The sequence below is a fragment of the Prionailurus viverrinus genome, chromosome F1 (genome assembly GCF_022837055.1).
Source record: "Prionailurus viverrinus isolate Anna chromosome F1, UM_Priviv_1.0, whole genome shotgun sequence".
Classification (NCBI taxonomy): domain Eukaryota; kingdom Metazoa; phylum Chordata; class Mammalia; order Carnivora; family Felidae; genus Prionailurus; species Prionailurus viverrinus.
Genome location: NC_062577.1, coordinates 51681504 through 51703425, shown reverse-complemented (window position 1 = coordinate 51703425; position 21922 = coordinate 51681504). Strand labels below are relative to the sequence as shown.

The 21922-nt window shown below is 38.9% G+C and overlaps 1 protein-coding gene across 1 annotated transcript in view; it reads left to right on the top strand.

The window, feature by feature from the left end:
* The first annotated feature begins 5163 nt into the window (after window positions 1-5163).
* Window positions 5164-21922, top strand: part of USH2A (usherin) — a 735906-nt gene continuing 719147 nt past the window's right edge. The window contains exons 1-2 of the mRNA XM_047839579.1: window positions 5164-5648; window positions 9683-9848. Of these exons, the coding sequence (XP_047695535.1) occupies window positions 5164-5648; window positions 9683-9848 (651 nt within the window). The remainder of the gene's footprint in view (window positions 5649-9682; window positions 9849-21922) is intronic.

Here is a 21922-nt window from a genome sequence, read left to right as displayed (position 1 = left end):
AGACAGAGGGAGAGAGAGAGAATCCCAAGCAGGCTCATCATCGTCAGTGAGAAACCCGATGTGGGGCTCAAACTCATGAACCGTGAGATCACAGCCTGAGCCCAAATCAAGAGTCAGACGCTCAAATGACTGAGCCACCCATGCGTCCCTTCTTTATGTTTCTATTGGAATTCTCCCCCATCTCTGCATGAATGCTACACTCTCCTAATTTATATGGCTTTAATATATGTCTTGAAATCGACAAGGGCAATTTTCTCCCCCCTTGTTCTTTTACATTCTCTAGAGTATGTTTGTCAAGTGGCATAAATAACTGTTGTGATTTTTATAGGAATTGCATTGGATTAATAGATTACTATAAAAAAACTTAATCCTTATGATAGTCATTTAATCCAAGAACATAATTTATCTCTCCCTTTGCTTTAGTTCTCTTAAATGTTAATCAATAAAGCTTAAATGTTCTTTCCCCCCAGAGGAAGAAATCAAAAAAAAAGTGCATTCCTACTGAGTACCTTATATCTAAAGAGCATCTTATGGTTTGTTATGTTTTCTAGTTTATTTCATTCTTTAACTGGAATAGAGAAGTGCAGTGGATTTTTTTTTACCTATTGATCTTTATATCAGATGGGGCTAAATTATTCTGCAATAATAAGGAATACCAAAATTTCAAACAAGTTCTTTAAACAATAAAAGTTTGTTCCTCACACATGCTACATGTCCAACAGGGTCAGCAGGGGGGACTCTGATCAATGTCTTCCCAGCCAGGGAAAGAGGCCGACAGAGCAGCACCATCTGGACGCGGCAGAGTGAAAGAGCGAGTGAGTAAGCATCGTAAATTGCACACAGGTACTTGTAGCTTCACCCTGGTAATGGCACATGTCACTGCTCATATTTCATTAGCTAAAGCAAGTCACATGGCTACCTCTAACTTGACAAGGGGTGAGGTAGCATATGCCTAGAAAAAAAGAGAGCTCCCCAAACTGAGGAACAGCATTAATCTATATACATCTCTCCGGAACTTTGGTAAAATATTTGTCTCTAGATTGTACTACCTAGAGAGAGGTGATTTGATAATCATTTGATAATCATTTCAGTACTTACCTTGGTATTTATTTTCCTTATTTCAGTGCCCTGGCTAGTAAAATATTTAATAGAGGCAGTGATAGTGTGTATTCTTGTTCTACTCCTGATTTTACAGAAGTGCTAATTATCAGGAAGAAGAAGAAGAAGATGATGATGATGATGATCTATGATGGTGGTTTTTGCAAATATCCTGTGTCAAGTTATGTGTTTAATTTGTTAAGGGATTTGATCCTAAATAAGTAGTTTTTGGTTCTCAATTAATAATCCTTTTTTAAGGATTTTGGTCCCAAACAAATCACATGAATTTTTTTCTTTAATATATTTTTATGGTGAATTACATTAATATATTTTAAAATTCAAATAGATTTTGTAATTCTGGAATAAGCCCAACTTGATCAGGAGATTTAATCTCTTTATACATTTCTAGATTCAATTTGCTTATGTTTTATTCAGAATTTTTTTTGTTTTTAAGTACCTTAGTGAGAAAGGCCTATAATTTTTCTTTTTTTCATATTTTCCTTTCTGTTTTTTTTTCTTTAACATGTGTGTCAAAGTTATACTGGACTCATAAAATAAAATGGGAAATACTCTCTTTTATTGTGTTTGCAAGACTGTAAAAATCAGAATTAGTTTAATTAAAATTAATTTGGGTTGTTTCTATTTGTCTTCTCAAGTTATCTTAGGTTGGGATGTTTTTAGGAATTTGTCTAATTTGTCTAAGAATTAAAGTTCAATTCTTATAAAGTTGCCTACAATGTATTCTTATATTTGTAACCAGATTATATCTATAGTTTATGCCTGTATTATCATATCCAATATTATTATACATCTATTATGTTTTCTTGATCAGTTATGCCAGAAGTGAAACAATTTTAATAGTAAATCCATGGATGCTAAAAATCCAGGAATAAGGGATACTTCTTGATTTTGCCCATCAAAACTCACTCTCAGGTGTTTGAAAAACTTAGCTTATTATAGTAAGCTTTTTCAGAATAAGGAGTATGAACTTACTTAGAGTTGTCTAACTAAAACACTATTTTATTTTTCAAAACAAGGAAATTCTGATTCAATGTGACATGATGTTTTCACAGCGAGAAAAAGAAATTGCTAGCACCTCTCTTTGGTAGATTGCAAAACGCTCACAAATTCTCTTCATTCTGTGTGCCCCCTTGCAGTGTGACTTTGCCATTCCTTCTTTGAAGAATAGGGTCTATTTTATAGCTATTGACTCTTGACCTCATCATGTGACTGCTCTGGTCACTGGGACATTAGCAAATGTGATGCGAGCAGAGGCATGACAAGTACTTGCACATGGGAACCTCCCATCTTATGTTGCTAAGAATCTTTCTGCTCCTATCAGAATGAGCCTGGGGTATGCTCCCATGACTGTCAAGGCAACCACTAGATGAGAGAGTGAGGCCAAACCAGACCATCCAAACTCAGCCACGCTGATCCAAACCAGAATTACTCAGTGAATCCATAGAAATCTATGGGGGTGGGGGGTGGGGGGGAGAAAGTGTACGTAGTTAGCTAAATTTTCCTCCTGTACATGTTCATTTTTTCCTAAACTTCTTACTCAGGCACTTCTAGGGGTGGTGGAACTGTTGGTGCCCAATTCATTTACTGGATGTGTCCTCAAGATTGATAGTACCCAAAAGCAAAAGTTGAGGGATGTGTCAATCCATGTCTGCCTTTGCAAATTACAGGCAGAGTTTCTGAATGTGGAGCAGAGTCGCTAATCTTAGATTGTCTATTTTGAGTCATGACTTCCTACTACAAAGCAGCAGTTATATGGTAGGATTCTCATCCCCTGAATGGTGACCCCAAAGATACACTGAAAATACACAATTTAAAAAGTTAGGCCTTGGATTCACAAGGCATAAGGGCAAGCCAGAGATTGAATAGATTGGTTAAAGGCAAATGTGCATGTTTTGTAACAGGTCTGAACAATGCATTTGTCTAATTCACTGAATCCTGTGTATCTATTTCCAAATGTATCTTCCCAAACTCTCAAGGAATTATATATTAGCTGGTATTACATTAGTATTTGTTTTTAATGAAATTTGCCCTTATAAGATTGTAATAACCGACAAGTGGAAAATAGGATATTTTAACAAAAGGTGAAAGTTTTCTCCAGAAGCACCTAGTCCTGATAAGCTTGATATATAAAAGGTTGTGGTTTCTACGCCTCTCATTGAAGAGACAAGAAAGGAAATCAAAGAGATGGCACTTTGGGTTTGTCTCTGGCTGCCTTACTAACAAGAAACACCAAAAACAGTTCTCTCATTTCTGAACATTTTTCTGAATAGGATAACTTACAGAAAACAGAACCACAATCACCTAGTTTTTTCCCAAACAAGTTTTCCATTTTTAAGATAAGAATGAAGCGATAGATGTATCAGTTGCTTCAGAATATTTCGCATCTAGGATGAGATATCTCAGATAGTAGAGAAGGGAGAATTTTGAATATAATAGAAACTACATAGAATTGACATCAAACACGTACTCATGCATATATACATATTCATATCCAATTAGGCAGCTAAAAAGTCAATAATCCTCTTGCTTCTGTAGTTTAATTAAAATCTCTCATTTCAAAATGCAACATTTAGAGATAACATCAGCTGTTCCTCATGAAGTAGAGAAACGTGTTTTCAGAAGGGGGTATCCAGGGGTGAAGAAGGCAGCAACAATGAAGCGGTCAACAGAAACTTAACATCCATGGACCAAGCTGTTAGGGCCTCAATATACTAAGGTTTAGAATTCCATTTTGTTTCCCCAGAAAGGAGAAAGGGCACTGGAAATGACTCCTTGTGTTACTGTATCAGTGGCGGGTCATTTTGACTCCATGATTAAATGGATTGAGGTGTGCAAAAGCGGTAAAGGGGAGGGGCTAAACGGGGATTATGGGTTAAGGTGTACTGCTACTTTAAAATTATGCATGCCTGGCCCCATCCAGGTCCCTCCCACTGCTTGAAGCACCTGCTGGAAGCCTGGGGAGTTCAGTTCCAGGCGGGCCACCAAGCAGACTGCGCTCTGAGTTTCAGGTAACCAAGTGTTTGCCGTGCAGAATACTTTACTTGGGCACCCACGTCTTCCTTGCAGAATTCCTGCTGCTGTGGCCTATTTGCTAAGAGTAACCCGGGGGTTACCGCAGTGTTGCCAGGCAACGAGGGACAGCGGTCCTGTGAAGAGCCATTTGTCACACTGAGGGGACTGGTTGAAATGCAATAAAGAGATGGTAATTCAGCTTATTTATCAATACAATTACTTACACAGTATTAGGGGTCCATATTTAACCTACAAATACATAGTCATAGGAGGAAACACGAACACAAACGTTTGCTAAATACTAAGGCATAGGACAGACAGATGGTGTTGGGTTTCTAATCAGCTTTCCTGTGAGCTTAAAGTTGCTGCACATGCTGGGTTGGGGGAAAGGCCCAAAGCGCTTTGCCAGCTTTATTTCGGACATCTGTAAGTTAGCTGTGTGCTACAACATAAGGTGCCCGTCTAAAGAAAATCTATGCAATTCTTTACCTTGTTAAGTAGATAGTGCTAATTCCCTGGGGTAGAGTAGCACTCTTAAATTGCTGTGTGGTGAAATGTATTCACAAGAAGTATATGTGTATCCGTGTATAACTATACATGGGAAACTGGTTGTCCTGGGCACTTTCAAAGTGTCTGATTTGCCCCATACAAAGGTTACCTAACCAAAGAATAAGTGTTTTCCTCTAGACAGTGTGTTTCAGAATGTTTTTGCTCTTTGAGAAGTTCAGTAATGTTTCTCATCGGGGGCTCACAGTCCGCAGGCTTGGGATGAACTTAAATTTTAAACATGTAGCAGCTTTTCCTTGACACTTTGTTTTTCATTCCCAGACACCAGCTGCTACTCATGTCTTCACCGTCGCTAAGAACGTCTGTGGTATTACCTCAGTGTGAAAACGTGTCTGCAGCTTCCCGAAAATGGAGTATCTCAACGTTACTTAAAGCACCCTGCTTTAAAGTGTTGCCGGCAGGCGGCATTGGCCTTATTATTTATTTAGGAATGCTTTATCAGGAGGAGAATGCTTTTTTGTGAACATGAGTCGCCTGGCTCTTTCACCGGGCTTCCGCTTCTTGTCCCACGTCATGGCAACATTGACCTTTGCGTATTTCGCTGCCATCTCGCTGGCTGACTCACAGGGCCTTTTCCCGAGGCTGGAGAACGTGGGAGCTTTCAAGAATGTTTCCATTGTGCCACCCCAAGCAACATGTGGGCTCCCAGGCCGCAGCACTTTTTGTCAGAGCTCCACTGCTGCCGCCAGTCTGCAGTTCTGTACCCAGCGGATGTGCATCCAGGACTGCCCACACAGGTCTTCACCGCCCGGCCACATCGCCCTGTTCTCCGCGGGCCTCGGGAGCTGCATCACCGTAGACAAGCGTGATCTGTGCCCCAACGCTGATAGCAATTCCACAAGTTTTATTTTTGGAAATCACAAGAGTTGCTTTTCTTCTCCTCCTTCTCCAAGGCTGGCGGCATCATTTACTCTAGCTGTGTGGCTGAAACCTGAGAAGGAAGGTGTAATGTAAGTAGTGGAGTGAGTGTAAGCTTTCCTAGGGGTCCTGAGCCATAGTAGTGAAGACTTGCAACACGAATCCTTAAACTAGAAAGGAAGGCGAACACTGGAATCCATGCAGTTGAAGACCAGTTGCTATGGCCGTCTTCCTGTTTAAGTTTACATTGCAAATATTGTTTTCCCAAATTTACAGTTGTTTCTCCTTTCCATGGATGAAGCGAGCCCTCAAAAAAGAATGTGTTAAGACAGCTTCCTTGCAGACAGACGTGTTTATACGTGTCTTATGTATTCCCTGGTCGTTTAGCCAAACCTTTGGTCTTGGCCTTCAGAGGCTCAGCCAGGCTCAGTGTGAGCTTTACAGTGCATGGGCTAGTAGTACAAATAATTGATATTTCCTAAGTCTTGATCTAGGTTTTTATAAACAACCTGCTCCTGCTGGAGTATAAAATTTTCATCAGGCAGATGGCTCTCTAAGGGCTTAGGACTGTCTTTAATTCATCCGTATTTTCCCAGGAAGAGGTGTTTGTTTGACTCATGGAAGATGCCCAATAACATGAGTTGAATAAATGAATAATCCTCTAACTCTGACAGGATACAGCTTTTTGCCCTTTGCCTTGTTGTGTCTCCTGTTTGGAAATATATAGATAACCATAAAAGCGTCCCAATAGATTTTATGCCATCGATCCCAGTAGAAATGCCTTCAGTGAGTTTGTAGTGGGGCTTTGTCATTTTTTTGTTTATATAATCACTTCGTTTTCATTCTGTAATGTTTTCTAAAACTGCCATCTCATGTGTTTTCCCTAAGTATTTAGAGCCGATCTGGAGATTTGAATAAGTAAGAAAGTTTTGAGGCACTTTTTGTTTATCTTCTGTCTTCCTGTAGAGCTTTTGGCTCTCCCCCTTGTGACAGTTTCTTTGTTTGAGAGCGTTAACCAAATATCTAAAAACTTGTGAAACAAACCAGAAAAGTCTTATAATCTTATAAGCAAATATGACTTAAATGTCTTTGGTGTTTAGTTTTAATTTGCCAAGTGAAAGTCGGCATTTTTCTTCATGTGAAGTGAGAATGATCACAAAGCATTATTTCTATTTCTGTGTCATCCCTAAAAGAAAACCCTGTTTTCTTACTGTTTGAAATGTCAGTAAAGCCAACCTACTCCGTTTATGTAAAGAATGTCCAAGAATTGTCTGTTGGCAAATATGGCTGGGAGAAACTTTTTTTTTTCCCCCAAGTGCCCCCTCCTCCTCCCCAGGAGATCTGTCTCTACCAAATTCTTCTCCTATTGGTATCATTTAGTATAAATAAGATAGAGGGGTATTGATAGAGGCAGTGGCACATGGTTTACGGTCTGGAGAGTTCCATGCATCAAGGTCGTTTTCATTCTCAAAACTAAAATAACTATGGGAATTGGGGGAATTTCGGGGTGTTTGCACTAGATAAGTAAAACAAACAAAACATGGATTATCCAATTATTGTTTATCCAGGAGCAGAATAAATCCAGTTCCTAAATATTTTGCTACCTGCCTTCCTTTCACATTCATTATCTACCAAAGCTAGTATGTTTACAAGCAAACAAAATAGCAAGGAAGATAATCAATAACATATTAAGAAATGCATTTTCAGTAAGCTTGGGAAAATAAGCCTGCATTTGGCAAATACATTCTTGAGTAATGGTCACATTTTAACTTGTTGGTTTAAACTCAAGTAAAATGAATGCAGGCAAACTCTTCTTGGACCTTAGAGATATTATGGCAGGGGGTAAAGAGACAACTCTTTTCATCCCAGTGATTTAAAAATATCTGTCCACCAAAGGGTTAAAAAAACACAGAATTGCTATGAAGCCTTATCTCTACTTTATATAAAACCTTTATGCCAATCTATTTGCCTATGTTAAAAAATATACTTGTTCTCATAACTTTATCACGAAATACGTGTACAAAATCTAGGAAGACCAGTAACAGTGAAATAGTAACTGGTAAGCGTTCTCCAATCTTATTCTCACCTCTTAACTCCACAAAAGAATAAATGCAAGTGAGAAGCAATAATTTGTGGAAAACGTAACCTGTAAGGAAAGTTTTAAAACATCTTTAGTAATTATTCTTGGTTTTCCCCATCTTATCTTTGCCTCTTTGATACTTTCTCTTCTCGATTTGGTCATTGACACATCATTTCTTGAGAGTCTGCTCTATATTAGGCTCTGCTTTGTTCTCAGAAAACTCATGACTAATGGGAAGACAGATGGATCAGTGTCATTACGTTAAAAAAAATGTTTATTTACTTTGAGAGAGAGAGAGAGTGAGAGCACGCATGCACGTGCACAAGTGGGGGAGGGCCAGAGAGAGAGAGGGAGAGAGAGAATCCCAAGCAAGCTCCTCCACTGTCAGTGCAGAGCCTGACATGGGGCTCAAACTCATGAACAGTGAGATCATGACCTGAGCTGAAATCAAGAGTTGGAAGCTTAACTAACTAGGCCACTCAGGAGCCCTGTATCAGTGTCATGACTGAGGCAGCAAGTGAATACCAAGGAAGGCCCCTTAAGCAGTCTTCAGCCAGGAAGAAGGGTATTCCATGACCAGGCATAATCATGGAGATGCTGAGCTGAGTAGGAGGCAACTGGGTGAAGAAAGGGAACCAGACTCCTCCAGCATCTGATGAAATTCTCCTCCCTGGGATGTGCCACCTTGTTGAGTTCTTGTCTGTGACATGTAGGCTGATGGGCATCTTTCAGAGCTAGTCATCTGGGGAGATGTTAATGGCTAATGTCAGGGATATTTGTCTTTAAATAACAGCTCTTTGGGAATAATCCACTCAGGAGGCTACAAGCAAGCATTTATAATATTCTGCTAAAAAGTTGAGTTGCTACATTGAATGTGATAGGAGTGAGCTTAAGTTCATAACTGTTTCTGTTCAGTGTCTGGTAATATCCAATGATATAATTAACTTAAAATAACTTATATTAAACACAAATTAACATAGAAAATAAATATTTATAAAAACACCATCTGTCGATTTAAAGGGATGGGGTAAGTGTGCCACTGTGGTAAGGATAGAAGTCATTTTTATTTTTATTTTTTTTATTTTTTTTTTCAACGTTTTTATGTATTTTTGGGACAGAGAGAGACAGAGCATGAACGGGGGAGGGGCAGAGAGAGAGGGAGACACAGAATCGGAAACAGGCTCCAGGCTCTGAGCCATCAGCCCAGAGCCCGACGTGGGGCTCGAACTCACGGACCGCGAGATCGTGACCTGGCTGAAGTCGGACGCTTAACCGACTGCGCCACCCAGGCGCCCCAGAAGTCATTTTTAAAAAATAGTTGGATAGTTGGTCTGACAGAAGACCTAGAAAGTTCTTGAAAATTCTTCTTTTTTATCAAAATATGATTTCACTGTGTTCTTCAGAAGATTGTATGACCTTTAATCCAAGATCATCAACGTTATCTCAGTGTCTCAGTTGGACTGTGTGGCCATGGAGAGCCAGCCGGTCCTCTTACAGACACTGGCTTTGACTTCTGGCCAGTCAATGAGGAAGTAAGAAGAAGCTGTAGTTGTCCATTCTCCATTTCATCATGGGAATTAAATAGAGCACTTCTGACTTCAGGGCTAGCAGTCTTCTATGGACACTAAATTCTCTTTGCATTAAAAAAAAAGAGAGAAAGATTTGCACTGGTGACTCAATACCCAAGCCGGACGTAGCGTAGCGTGCTGCTTCCTATAAAAGAAATAGCAGAAGACTAATGAGCCAATAGGCTAAATGTTGGTTTTGCAGGATGACTCAACCACTGTCGTTTCCACCATTAATCTCTAATAAAGGGTGTTGAGGTTCTGGGGAATATACTGTAAATAAAAATTCCATTTTTAAAAAATTGAAATTAAAGGGCTTCTTAATTGGAGTAAAACTTGGCTCTGCATAGAATGGCATTCAGGCACTTAATTCACAGTGCACCTTCTGAGTGGGGTTTTCATGCCCCCGTAACTGCACAATTGCCTTCGCATGTCTTTTGGTTGGATGCTGACCTTTTCTCTTTTCTGGTTGCTTCCTAAGGTGTGTTATAGAAAAGACGGTGGATGGGCAGATTGTGTTCAAACTTACAATATCTGAGAAAGAGACCATGTTTTATTATCGCACAGTAAATGGTTTGCAGCCTCCAATAAAAGTAATGACACTGGGGAGAATTCTTGTGAAGAAATGGATTCATCTTAGTGTGCAGGTGAGTAAAATAAAAAATATTTAACATTTGGTTAAACACGAGGATCCGTCTTCCTTTCTTTCCTTACATGGCATCTCCCCACAAGATCTGAAGCAGTATTTTTAGATTTCATTTACGTGTAAATGACAACTAAAGAAAAATAACATTTAAATGACCTAATGATGTATCGCTTGATAGTCCGGCATTTCCCCCCTCACCACTGCTGTGAAAACTCCCACAGAAGCTTAGGACAATGCTCTTTGGGATGATGACAACCTCAGGGAATTTTTGTTTTATTTGGTTAGTATATTTTGCTAAACAATGTGGAAGGGCTCTTTCAGTGCCTAGTACTAATTTTACCAGTCATGGCAGCATTACCGCCCCCCCTCCCCCCCCAGCCTGGCTGTCTTTCTCAGATAGCATCTGATGATGTGAGTGAAATTTGGCTGTTGCATTAAAATGCTGACCTTAGAACTAATGAACTTTACACTTCAAACACTCAGAAAGTGTTATATTATTACTTTAGTTGTCAGCCACAGTTTGTTTTAGCCTTAGAAGCTGTTAAAGGCTGAGAGAACTGTGAGCTATCTGGTATTTTACAGTTCCTGGGAATGCAGACAGAGTGTATCCTTTTTTTGTGTTTTTTTTTTTTTCTCCAGGGTACTGGAATGGCCCAATGTGGCCAATAGTCATCCTTGTCTTTCACACCAGAGGTCCCGTGTGTGTAGTCCCAATTCCTCGTACTCACAGGAGTGGCCAAATAGGGGTTCGTGCAAACCCCATTCACACTAGAGGATAATTGTACCCTTATTCTTTTTTTTTAAAGTTTATTTATTTATTATTTATTTATTTATTTATTTATTTATTTATTTATTTAGAGAGAGGGAGAACATGAGTAGGGGAGGGAGCAGAGAGAGTGGGAGAGAGAGAATCCCAAGGAGTTTTGTGCTGTCATCTTGCAGCCTGACATGGGGCTTGATAAACTGAATCATTAAATCATCACCTGAGCAGAAACCAGGAGTCAGATGCTGAACCAACTGAGCCACGCAGGCACCCCATACCCTCATTTTTTTTTATTGAAATGATCTTTGATTTCTCACACTGTTCTTGCAGCCTGAAGCAGTTATCAAGTAGACTTCCTTAGAGGGCCTTGAGAATTGTTATTTGGGTTTTAAAGTTTATTTCAGCACAGATATCATTCTTGAGGATTTCACTACACTTTGTGACATATCTTTGTTTTGCCTGATTATAACTGTGAAGTTCTGTCATGCCTTTGCATAGTACATTAAAAGCCTTAGGAAGAAAATTTAAAATATAAATGCAAAGAGGTAACAATGATTGATTTCTACAGGAAGGTATTGACAAAGTAATATCAAATCAGGGTGTTTTGCCTTATGTACTTGGCTTTTACTTAGCGTATGGGTTTATCAAATGCAGTTGGCAGGGGGCAACATTCCAGAGCACTAGGGTTTGGAGGGTAAGTCATGTCTGGTTATAAGGCCCTGTCTGTAGCACATGATGGGTTCAATCTGGTGGTGTTTACTTCTCATTTGTTCAGTAGTTACAGATAGGGGACTAATTTGTTCTATATCTTGAAATTGTCCATTTCCCCCACTGACCAGTGCAACAGAATTGGTTTATAATGTTAAAAATAGGAAAATAGAAACTGTTGAAGAAGATGTCAAATAGATAATGTTGGTTACGTATCTTTGTATAAACAATTGTTAAAAAATGTTTTTTGTTTTTTTTTACTTCCCTTTATTTTGCCTTATCTGTGAAACTGCCATGTTTTGGCAGGCAATACTACATTAAAAGCTTTACAAAAGAAAGTTTAAAATCCAAATGTGAAAAGGGAACCATGACTGAATTACTTTCCTAGGAGTAAAATGCTCTTAGAGTGCCTGTTGAAATCAGCATTATCATTTCAATACATGTCAAATATGAGTCATTTCCTAGTTTAGGCAAAAATTTCTTTATAAATCATTAAGTCGTTCCCTTCTTTAAAGAAAAGGTTAAAGTCCTTATGATTTAATGAGACTGCTTTATTTCATATCTGTTTGACTATCAAGAGAAAACTTGTCCTCTCCAATTTGTATATTTCTTTTATTTTTTTTTTGCATAAGTTTTCCCCCATTCTTCATTTTACATTAAAACTATGCAGTGGTCATAAAACATTAGAAAAACCATATCGATCAGTCACTGGTTCACCTGGCATTTTTTAGTGGATTTGGAGACACCCAGCATTATGAGAATCTGGATTCATTCAAATGAAAATTAGAGTGATTATTGACTCTAAATCAGAGATCTGCATAGGCTTCCTTTAAATTTGACATCAGTTTGAATACATTTAAGATGTTATGAAATTTATAATAATTCATATTATAGATGTTTAAAAAGGAGGGGCGCCTGGGTGGCGCAGTCGGTTAAGCGTCCGACTTCAGCCAGGTCACAATCTCGCGGTCCGTGAGTTCGAGCCCCGCGTCGGGCTCTGGGCTGATGGCTCAGAGCCTGGAGCCTGTTTCCGATTCTGTGTCTCCCTCTCTCTCTGCCCCTCCCCCGTTCATGCTCTGTCTCTCTCTGTCCCAAAAATAAATAAACGTTGAAAAAAAAAATTTAAAAAGGAACATGCTCATTCTTTAAAGGGTGTTATAGTGTAGTAGGGAGGATAAGAGATCAGAATTAGGGATAATTTATTCAAGTAATGCTACTCGGTCATCTTAACAAAACCATCTGACTTAGTTTCCTTACTTATGTGATATGAGGTTTGGACTAGGTGATAAAGGGAGGCTTCCCTGAATTCTTTCTGAATGCACATAAAGGAGTAAGTGGAGCGTGAAGTGAGGCACGGTTGAAGTACAAAAAGCTCTTGAGTGGGGCGCCTGGGTGGCTCAGTTGGTTAAGCATCTGACTTCTGCTCAGGTCATGATCCCACGGTTTGTGAGTTTGAGCCCTGCTTCAGGCAAGCTCTACCATGCTTCGGGTAAGCTCTGTTTCTCTTTCTCTCCCTCTCCCTCTCTCTCTCCCCCTCCATTCACTTATGCCCTCTTTCTCAGTCCCTAAAAAATAAAGGAAAGAAAGCTCTTGAGTTGTGTGGGGTTGTCTAGTTGGTGACAGAGCCTGCTCTGTGAGCTTACCATCCGGCTTATGCTTTTCTCTGCTTCCCCATGCTGTCTAGCATTCATAGAGAAACATTTTTTTTGGTAGATTTTCTGGCCAAGATATGGATAAAAGCAGTTTCCAACTCTGTCACTGTATACCTGCAAAGAATATGTTATAAAATGTAACTTGCTGTTGCATTATTATATAGTACATCCAAATTCTGTTTGATTTGTGAATTAGAGATTTCTATCATGCTGGGCATAAAATAGAGCACATAATCGATAATCCAGTTTAGTCTCATTTCGGATTGCAAATCTAATTAATGCGTATGCATATTTTTACTCATCTTCCAATATGGTCATAAATCAATGAACTTATATGGGATGTGCATGTGCATGTGTGTATATGTGTGTGTAAAAATAAAACACCTTTACTCATAAAATTGGCTCAGAAACCAGAATTTAACTTACAAAGGGCTAGTGACATAAAATTAATGAACAGGTCTGACCTTACACCTTACCTCAGACAGTTCACTCAGTATCAGCTTTCCATCAGTAAAATCAGAATTTTAATTTCCCAAATTCAGAAAACAGAAATGAGTTTTAAATAATTAAATCCCTGGGCAAAAATGATGCCAGGAAGAGGCAGACATACTGAACATTGGAGGTCTAGTTTCTTAAACAAAAGATGCCCGATGTTATAGTAATGGATCTAACAGCTTTTATTCTAGAACTAGCATTTTGAAGCTTCAACCTGTTGGAAAATGATTAGTTTTTAAATTAATATTCATTCAGGGACTTGAATCTGACACGATTGCCAATTTAAATTTCACTTTGGGGTTTAATATATTGGCTATTTCAAATTATATCAAGCTGAAATTCGTTATGTCATATTTTTTGTACTAAACCTGGAAAAAATCAATTCAGACTTTTTATTATCAAATGGGGAACACTGATAACATTAGCAGATTTTTTAAAGCTTAGTTTTCATATTGAATCAGCACGTGCTTCTAGTTCTTACGAGAGATCTCTTTTGATTTTCTTTCTCAAAAAAAAAGTTTTGAAATACCTGAAGAATTTTACTTCCACAGTTCGTTATGGGTTGGTAGGTGAGACAACTTAACAGCATGCTCACATTTAGATGCCTGTCATTTAAAAGTAGAAACTCAGCCTTTCTTATGAAAATACTGTTTTCCCTTAAACAGTTCCACATATTTCATAGGGCAAATAGCATCAAAGAACCATCAGTATAGAAATCCTTCAGTAATTATGCTGAAATACAGTAAAGCAATTTATAATTTGAAACTGATGAGATACTGCAACTCTGGAAGCAAGAAGTGGTGTAGCAGGGAGGTTATATGCATTTTCTATGCTCTTTTTGAAGGCTCCTTGAGACCCTGACAGTTCAAGAGCCAAAGACGGTTCTAGCCACGATAATGTGAAAAAGAGCAGTTCTAATCTAATACAATGAAGGAAAGAATGCATGGTAAATCAAGTTTTTGGAATCAATAGATGAAGAATAGGGGGTTCATAATCACTGTTTGTTCATGAAATACGTTCTTTTGATTTATGTATTCAATCTGAAAAAGGAAAACTATTGATAGTTCTGAAGAAAAAGAAAATGCAATTTAGCCAACATTTGCGAGAATAGATAAACCAAGTCTCTCAATTAATCTCTGCGGTGTATGCCCATGTGCACACTTTATCAAGGTATTCCCATGTCTCTATTGATTGAGGGAACATAGAATGTCCATGCAACCTTATGGAAGCTTCCTCATTCAGTTCAGTAAGCTCTGTGCACTGGGATTCTCATGGGAATACCACCTCAATTCTCATCCCAAAAGACTCTCAATCCACATTGTTTCTTTAATAATTTCCAAAGTTTTACCTATAAGTGTCGATGCAAATGTTAAACATTGCTTATTTGTGCAAAGCCTTCTGTTTGTATCCAGCCAGCCGAATGTCACCTGAGTTAGTTGAATAGTTGTAGTTATCTAAAACTAATTACATATTCATTGAATTTACCAAATTATATTTTAGAATAATCAGTTAAAAATGCTGATAATAATAGCTGCCATTGAGCACTGATTATATGTACTGTATTAAACATGGTATATGGTTAAATTTTAAGTGCTAATAATAGTTCTGTGCCATTGGCTTATCTCCATTTCAGAGATGAGAAAAATGATCCTTGGATAGGTTAAGTTAGATTTATAGTCTCTAGTTTTTCTGATCTTTAGCTAAAAATATAAATTGCCATGAACCTAGGTCACTATGATGATCTAAGGAGTAGTTATTTGAATCCCCTTACCTAAAAAACAAAGAACTGAAGACATATTTGTAAAATAAATATAAATTGGTTTTCTTCCCGTTTGTTGTAATGTAAATATTTGTAATGCTTCACATATGGACATGATTTGTACAAATAATTAAAATCGATGTATTTTACATCTATATCACTCATTGCGACAAATGGTTTAAATGTACAGCAGTGTGTAATTTTATAAAAAGTTCTGCTCTATATGTCTATGGTTTATGACAGTCAGGAATGACTTCAGTGGGTTAAAGAAAGAATATCCCATTTAACTCATCCTGCTCACCTGATCCATGACATGCAGAACCAAGACTTGTTGTGATCCAACAAAATGAAAAGGAGGGATTCTTTCCACTTGATTATGGAGAGAGGTGAAACCATCCAAGTAACAATTATTCTCTGTACATTTTTGCATGTGACTTTAAACTACAATATTTAGTCAGAAGGGAAGGCTTTAATTGTTTACATTTTACTTAAAAACTGTGCAACCTTAAGGAAAATCATGTAACTCCTCAAAATGTTACCTGCCCATTAGAAATTGTGAACAAAGATAAACCCCAGCCTATTTGGCTTACACCATAAATGTGACATGTAAAGAAAATAATGCTTGATAAAGCATATTATAGTCTGCTATGATGGAGCTTACAGTCTATTAGGAGAAAAAGACAATCAAATAATCACACCAATGAAAGCAAAATTATAACTGTGATATGTTCTATGGGATCATATGAAGGACAATTTGATCATATCACTGAAGTCAAGGAAGGCTTACTTGAAGAAATTATATTAGACATGTGTATTAGTGTTCTAGGTCTGCCCTAAAAAAAGGCACCAACTGGGTAGCTTAAAACAAAAATTTATTGTAACACAGTTCTTGAGCTAGAAGTTTGAAATCAAGGTGTCCACACAGCCATGCATGCTTTCTCTATAACCTGTTGAGGAGTGTCCTTCCTTGCTTTTGGCTTCTGCTGTTTGCCAGCAATTCTTAGCTTTTAAAAGTTTTTTGTCCATTCATCTCTGAAGGAGAGAGACAGAGAGCAACTGGGGGAGGGGCAGAGAGAGAGGGAGACAGAGATTCCAAAGCAGGCTCCAGGCTCTAAGCTGTCAGCACAGTGCCTAACACTGGGCTCGAACTCACGAACCGTGAGATTATGACCTGAGCTGAAGTCAGACGCTTAACCAACTGAACCACTGAGGCACCCCAGCAATTCTTAGCTTTAGATGCCTCACACCAAATCTCTGCCTCCATTATCACCTGGCCATCTTCTCTGCTTGTGTCAGTGTCTTCTCTTCCTATAAAGAGCCTACTTATATCAGATTAGGACCCACCCTAATTCAGTAAGACTTCATTTTAACTGATTGTATCTGGGAAGCCCCTATATCCAAAAAAGGTCATTTTTATAAGCACTGGGCATTAACATTTCAATCTATCTTTGTGGGGGACACAATTCAGTGGATAATGAGATGTATTCAATAGAATGCATAGGATTCAACTAGGCAAAGAAACTAGAGGACATTCTATACATGCATAGCAAATCACACAAACACCCTTTCATAAAAGAGAATATGTTCCATGTGAACAATTAAAAGGCCTGTAGGGGTAGAATGCAGCAAAGCGGAACAGCATGTAAAATAAACCAGAGGGTTTGGAAGAGGCTATATTTTAAAGAACATAGTTGGCCATGTTAAAATGTTTTTAGTGGGACTGTACTGAAATGTTTTATGTAAGGACCAGGAGATGGGAGGGGGGGAAGGGTAGGGAGGGAAAGTGTATCACCTAAGCAGATGATCTTTTCATAAAAACCCCTTTGGTTTCAGTGAAGGAGAACAGTTTGCATGAGGTTAAGCATAAAAGGTTGTTAGGCTGTGCTCATGCTCCCCAGTGAGACAGAAGTATACCCTGAGCTATAATAATGATAGTAGATATTTACAGACGTGGTCATGTTTGAGAGCTATTTGGGAATTTAAAATAAAGAACTTGTTGATGGAAGAAATTGGAGGTTAAGGGAAGGGAGTTCTGATAAATCCCAGATTTCAGGCTTGGACAATTGGATGGATATGTTTCATTTGCTTAAATAGAAACACTAGAGGAGAATCAGATTTTTGATACTTGGCACGAATGAGCTAGAATTCAGCTCAAGGCAATAATTCTCAATTATAGAAATCATTAGTATCGTAGAAACTTTAGAAAATATTTTGATGCCCATACTCCATTATGTCTTTGTTGATCTGGGGTGAGGGCCAAGTATTATTTCTTCTTTCCCTCCTTACTCCATGGATTAAAAAGTATGTATCAAAATAAAATAATCTGAATTCAAGACCGGAAATGATCAGGAAAGATGTCAGGAAAGATGCATTTGGAAAGTAGCATGTGAGTTAACTCTTGAAGCTAGATGGGATTTAAATAGGTGGAGAAGAAGAGGAAGGAAAAATTCTATAGACCAAAAGCAGGGGAACATTTCCTCGGAGATGAAAATATCAAAAGGTTTCACTAAGAGGGAAGGTTCTGAGTTTCTTAGAAAGATATACATCAAGTGTTAAATTAAAACAGGCTGAAAAAGATAGCTTAGAGGTTTACATAATGTTATGGAATTTTGTTTTTCCCTCCAGACCAGCAACCCATATATTTTCACCTGTTCCTAGTCCAATCTATTTGGTAACTACTATAAACCATTAGTATAGAAACAATGTGTGTGTGTGTGTGTGTGTGTGTGTGTGTGTATACATATATATATGTATATCAAAAAAAATTAGCTAATGTGTGCAGAAAATCATTACACATCACATTGTAATGTTTATCCTTTTCAAATCTGAATGTTATCAGTCTCCTATATCACAGCAAAAATTTAAACTCAATAAGTCCTTTCCTATGGAAAACACATCCAATCAAGATCTAAATCAAGCTGGGAGTAAATAAATATTTCAAGTTAGAAAGTGGTATTTGAAGAATTGACCATTTGTTCTTGCTTGAAAATGGCTGATTCTCAGTTAATAGGGCCTAAGCTCTAAATATATAGCCAATAGCTATAAAATACAAAAAGAAAAAATATATAAAATAGTACACATTATTACATATACTCCTAAAATTGAAAGTTGCTATAAAAAGGAGAGTATTTTCCAATGTCTATGTATTTGTTTCAACGATCTCTAGTCTTGAAATGCCACTATGGTAATTCTGTAAAATTTGTAATGGTCAAAATTTGATGGTAGTGCTTTTTAAAACCTATCTTATTTAATGGAATTGTCATTTATATTATATCATTTTCATCTAAGAGCCAAATATAATAAGACAGATAATTTGTGCTTTTTTTTTTTTTTTTGTGGATAGGCATTCTTGTGCCCACAGGGCTAACTGATGCCTTCAGTTATACATGAACAATTACCACTAAAGTCAGAAAGAGAACAGTGTGCATATAACCTAGGGCAGAATTTGGCCTATGGTATGTATCACTTGGTAATGGAATGGAGAATATGACTTTATTTAAACATGGACTTTAATAGTTTTATTTTCCCATACTGTTTCCCTTGGTATTTCTCTCTCTAAAATATAACATTCAAGTGTTCCCAGCAGCTGCATTGCTCTGGATGCATAATAAAGGCATATGTTCAAGATACTAGTTTAGATATCCATAAGCCAAAAAAAGAATAGTTAAAATTAAAACAAATTAAGAAAACTTTCCCAAGAATGGAAAGGCTTTAATAGGTTTTTTTAATCTTCTAATTAACTACAGCACTGAAAAATACTGATATTTATAAATTATTTATATAATTGTATATGTATATTATAAGCGCTTATGTCAGAAAAAGCAATTTCATTCTACTTTCTAAAGCTTACATGAAATAATCCCTAAAAAAATTGAATTGCATATTCTAGAAGTAGAAAAATAATTGGATCAATTTTGTTTATGCTTGGTGTTCATGCTTCTCAATCTGGGGAGGAAGGAAAGGATGAAAAAAATGGGGGAAGCAACAGAAGGCATTTGTGTTGCAGGGTAGAGAAGGTGGATAGAGAGGAGCCAGGGGCCTGGGGAGACTCAGCCTCTGTCAATTTCATTGTAGCAGAGGTTGACCAAGAAAGTTCAGATTATGGGGGCGCCTGGGTGGCTCAGTCGGTCGAGTGACCGACTTCGTCTCAGGTCATGATCTCACGGTTCGTGGGTTCAAGCCTCACATCGGGCTCTGTGATAAGGGCTAAGAGCCTGGAACCTGCTTCGGATTCTGCGTCTCCCTCGCTCTCTGCCCCTCACCCACTCACACTCTGTCCCTGTCTCTCTCTCTCTCTCAAATATAAATAAATGTTAAAAAAATTTGAAAAAAAAGTTCAGATTATGGACATATAGTATGTAACTTTAAGTTGTTTGTTTTCTGGGATACAAATCCCTTGTATTATTCTAATTGTACTAAGTTTGTTACATGTAGCCGTTTTGGGAGTGTTGGCACTAAGGAATTTATAGAAAGGACTTGGCTTCAATGTTTGGGTTGAAAATCATGTAGAGATGCCCACCCTCCCCACCCCAACCCCACTCTCTGCCTAGTGGCTCCCACTATGGTGCTATTCCTACTAGGAAGGAGGTGTGCCTCCAGGCCAAGGACAAAGCCTCCCTTCCCTAACCCCACTCCACACCCACTCCTTTATTGATCCATGCTAAGGCTTTGGGGAGCAGGAAGGGAACCATTCACGTGTGGCATCACAGGATCTGGCCCAGAGACTAGTCTCTGGGGACTCTCTTGCCCTCAGGTTTGCTCCATGCCCCCTCCCCCACCTCATCTGTGAGAGGTGCTCCTCCTTTTCTCAGGGAGCAGCCCCATGGCTCCAGTTGAAGATACCTGACGGAAAGGTTGGCACCTAACACCCCATGGCTGACCTTTCCCTCTTTCCTCCTCCTACCCTTCCTCCCTCCTCCTTTCCTACAGCTCTCCTTCCCTCTCTGCTTTCCTTCCTTTCTCTTCAGGTCTGTGAGGTTGACTCTCCTAGAACAGGCTGTGACTCAGGGTTAGGTGATTTGGTGCTTTGTCAGGGGACCAGAGGACTGCCACCAGGCGAATGACTCACTTCCCCTGGTAGGGACAGCATGTGCAGTCTGCCTTAGTTCTTGTTGTCTGTGGCTGCTGGTCTGGTCACATCACCCCAGAGCAGGACTTCCTGCAGGTGGGTGGGGCCTTTGTGTTTTAAAGGGGGACTTCTCTGGCTTCTTCTGGAACATTCTCTTTTCCCAGACTTGGTCGAAAAGTGGGGTGGGGTTGGGGGAAAGTCTTGGCAGGCTTGGTATGTGCTCACTTCCTGGTTGTGCTTTAGTTGTCCTGAGCTGTGAGGGTCTGAGGGGCACCTCAACGGAGGCACAGTGGGCACAGGTAGGGCCGGAGACTATCAGGAGCAGGAGATACGTGGAAGTGTTTGATGCAAACATCTGCATTTTTTTAAATATAAAATTTATTGTCAAATTGGTTTCCATACAACACCCAGTGCTCATCCCAACAGGTTCCCTCCTCAATGCCCATCACCCACTTTCCCCTCCCTCCCACCTCCCATCAATCCTCAGTTTAGTCTTAGTTTTTAAGAGTCTCTTATGGTTTGCATTTTCTTTTCTTCAGGTCTGATGAAAGGGCCAGATGAGCAGGCAAAGAATAACAATAGGCAAGTGTAAGATTACTTTGAAATTAAAAAAAAGAGAAATGGAGAAAAGAGGAGAAAAAAGAAAAATGTTGGGGGGGTGCTCACCTGAAATACAATATTCCCTAAAGGGGGACCCTATGTATTCCCCCCTATGTTCGGTTTTCCTGGCCTGACAGAGCCCGCCTCAGCTCACCGTGGTGGTACACAGTCTAGTGCCCTAGAGCTCATTAGAAGAAGGCAAACAACCGTTGAGCAGAATTGGTATAGTCCAATAGGTCTACCATTTTCATGAACACCTACAAGGTAGAAATGCCTGTACTAGCCTGGAATGGGCCCCTTAGATGCAGATACCTTGAAGCTATTTCTTAGGAGTGCCTCCCCAGCTCCCCCCCCCCAAAATGTAGGGAGATAATAAAAACAAAGGATTGAGCTGCAAATGAGATGAACTCTGTGAGTATACATATTGGGACATATGCTATTATAATTTAATCCCCTAAAATGTCTGCAACAGTCTCAGGCAGAGCATCTTACAGTATGTGGGAAGAGGCTTCTGTAAATATTATAAAGAAGTGCAACCCAGAAATTTTGAAAACTGGGAAGCACTAAGCTCGGAGAGGCCTGGTATAGATAATGCTCATCTATTTTTGTTTTTGTTTTTTATGTATTTATTTGGAGAGAGAAAGTGTGCATGCAAGAGAGGGAGGGGCAGAGAGAGAGAGGGAGGGGCAGAGAAAGAGAGAGAGAGAGAATCCCAAATAGGCTCTGTGTTATCAGCACAAAGCCCCATACAGGTACTTGAACTCAAGAACCACGAGATCATGACCTGAGACAGACTCAAACGTCAGACTCTTAACTGACTGAGCCACCCAGGTGCCCCTATGTTCTTGTTTATTTTTAGTTACATTAAAAAGAAAGATAATTCTAGATTCATAGGCACTTATGAGAAACAAACTAAGAGAGCCCATGTAGCCTTTATCCATTTCCACCAGTGGTAATTGCACAACTATTGTACAATCCTGTGACCAGGATATTGACATTGATGCAGTCCCCCTTCCCCATTCAATTTAAA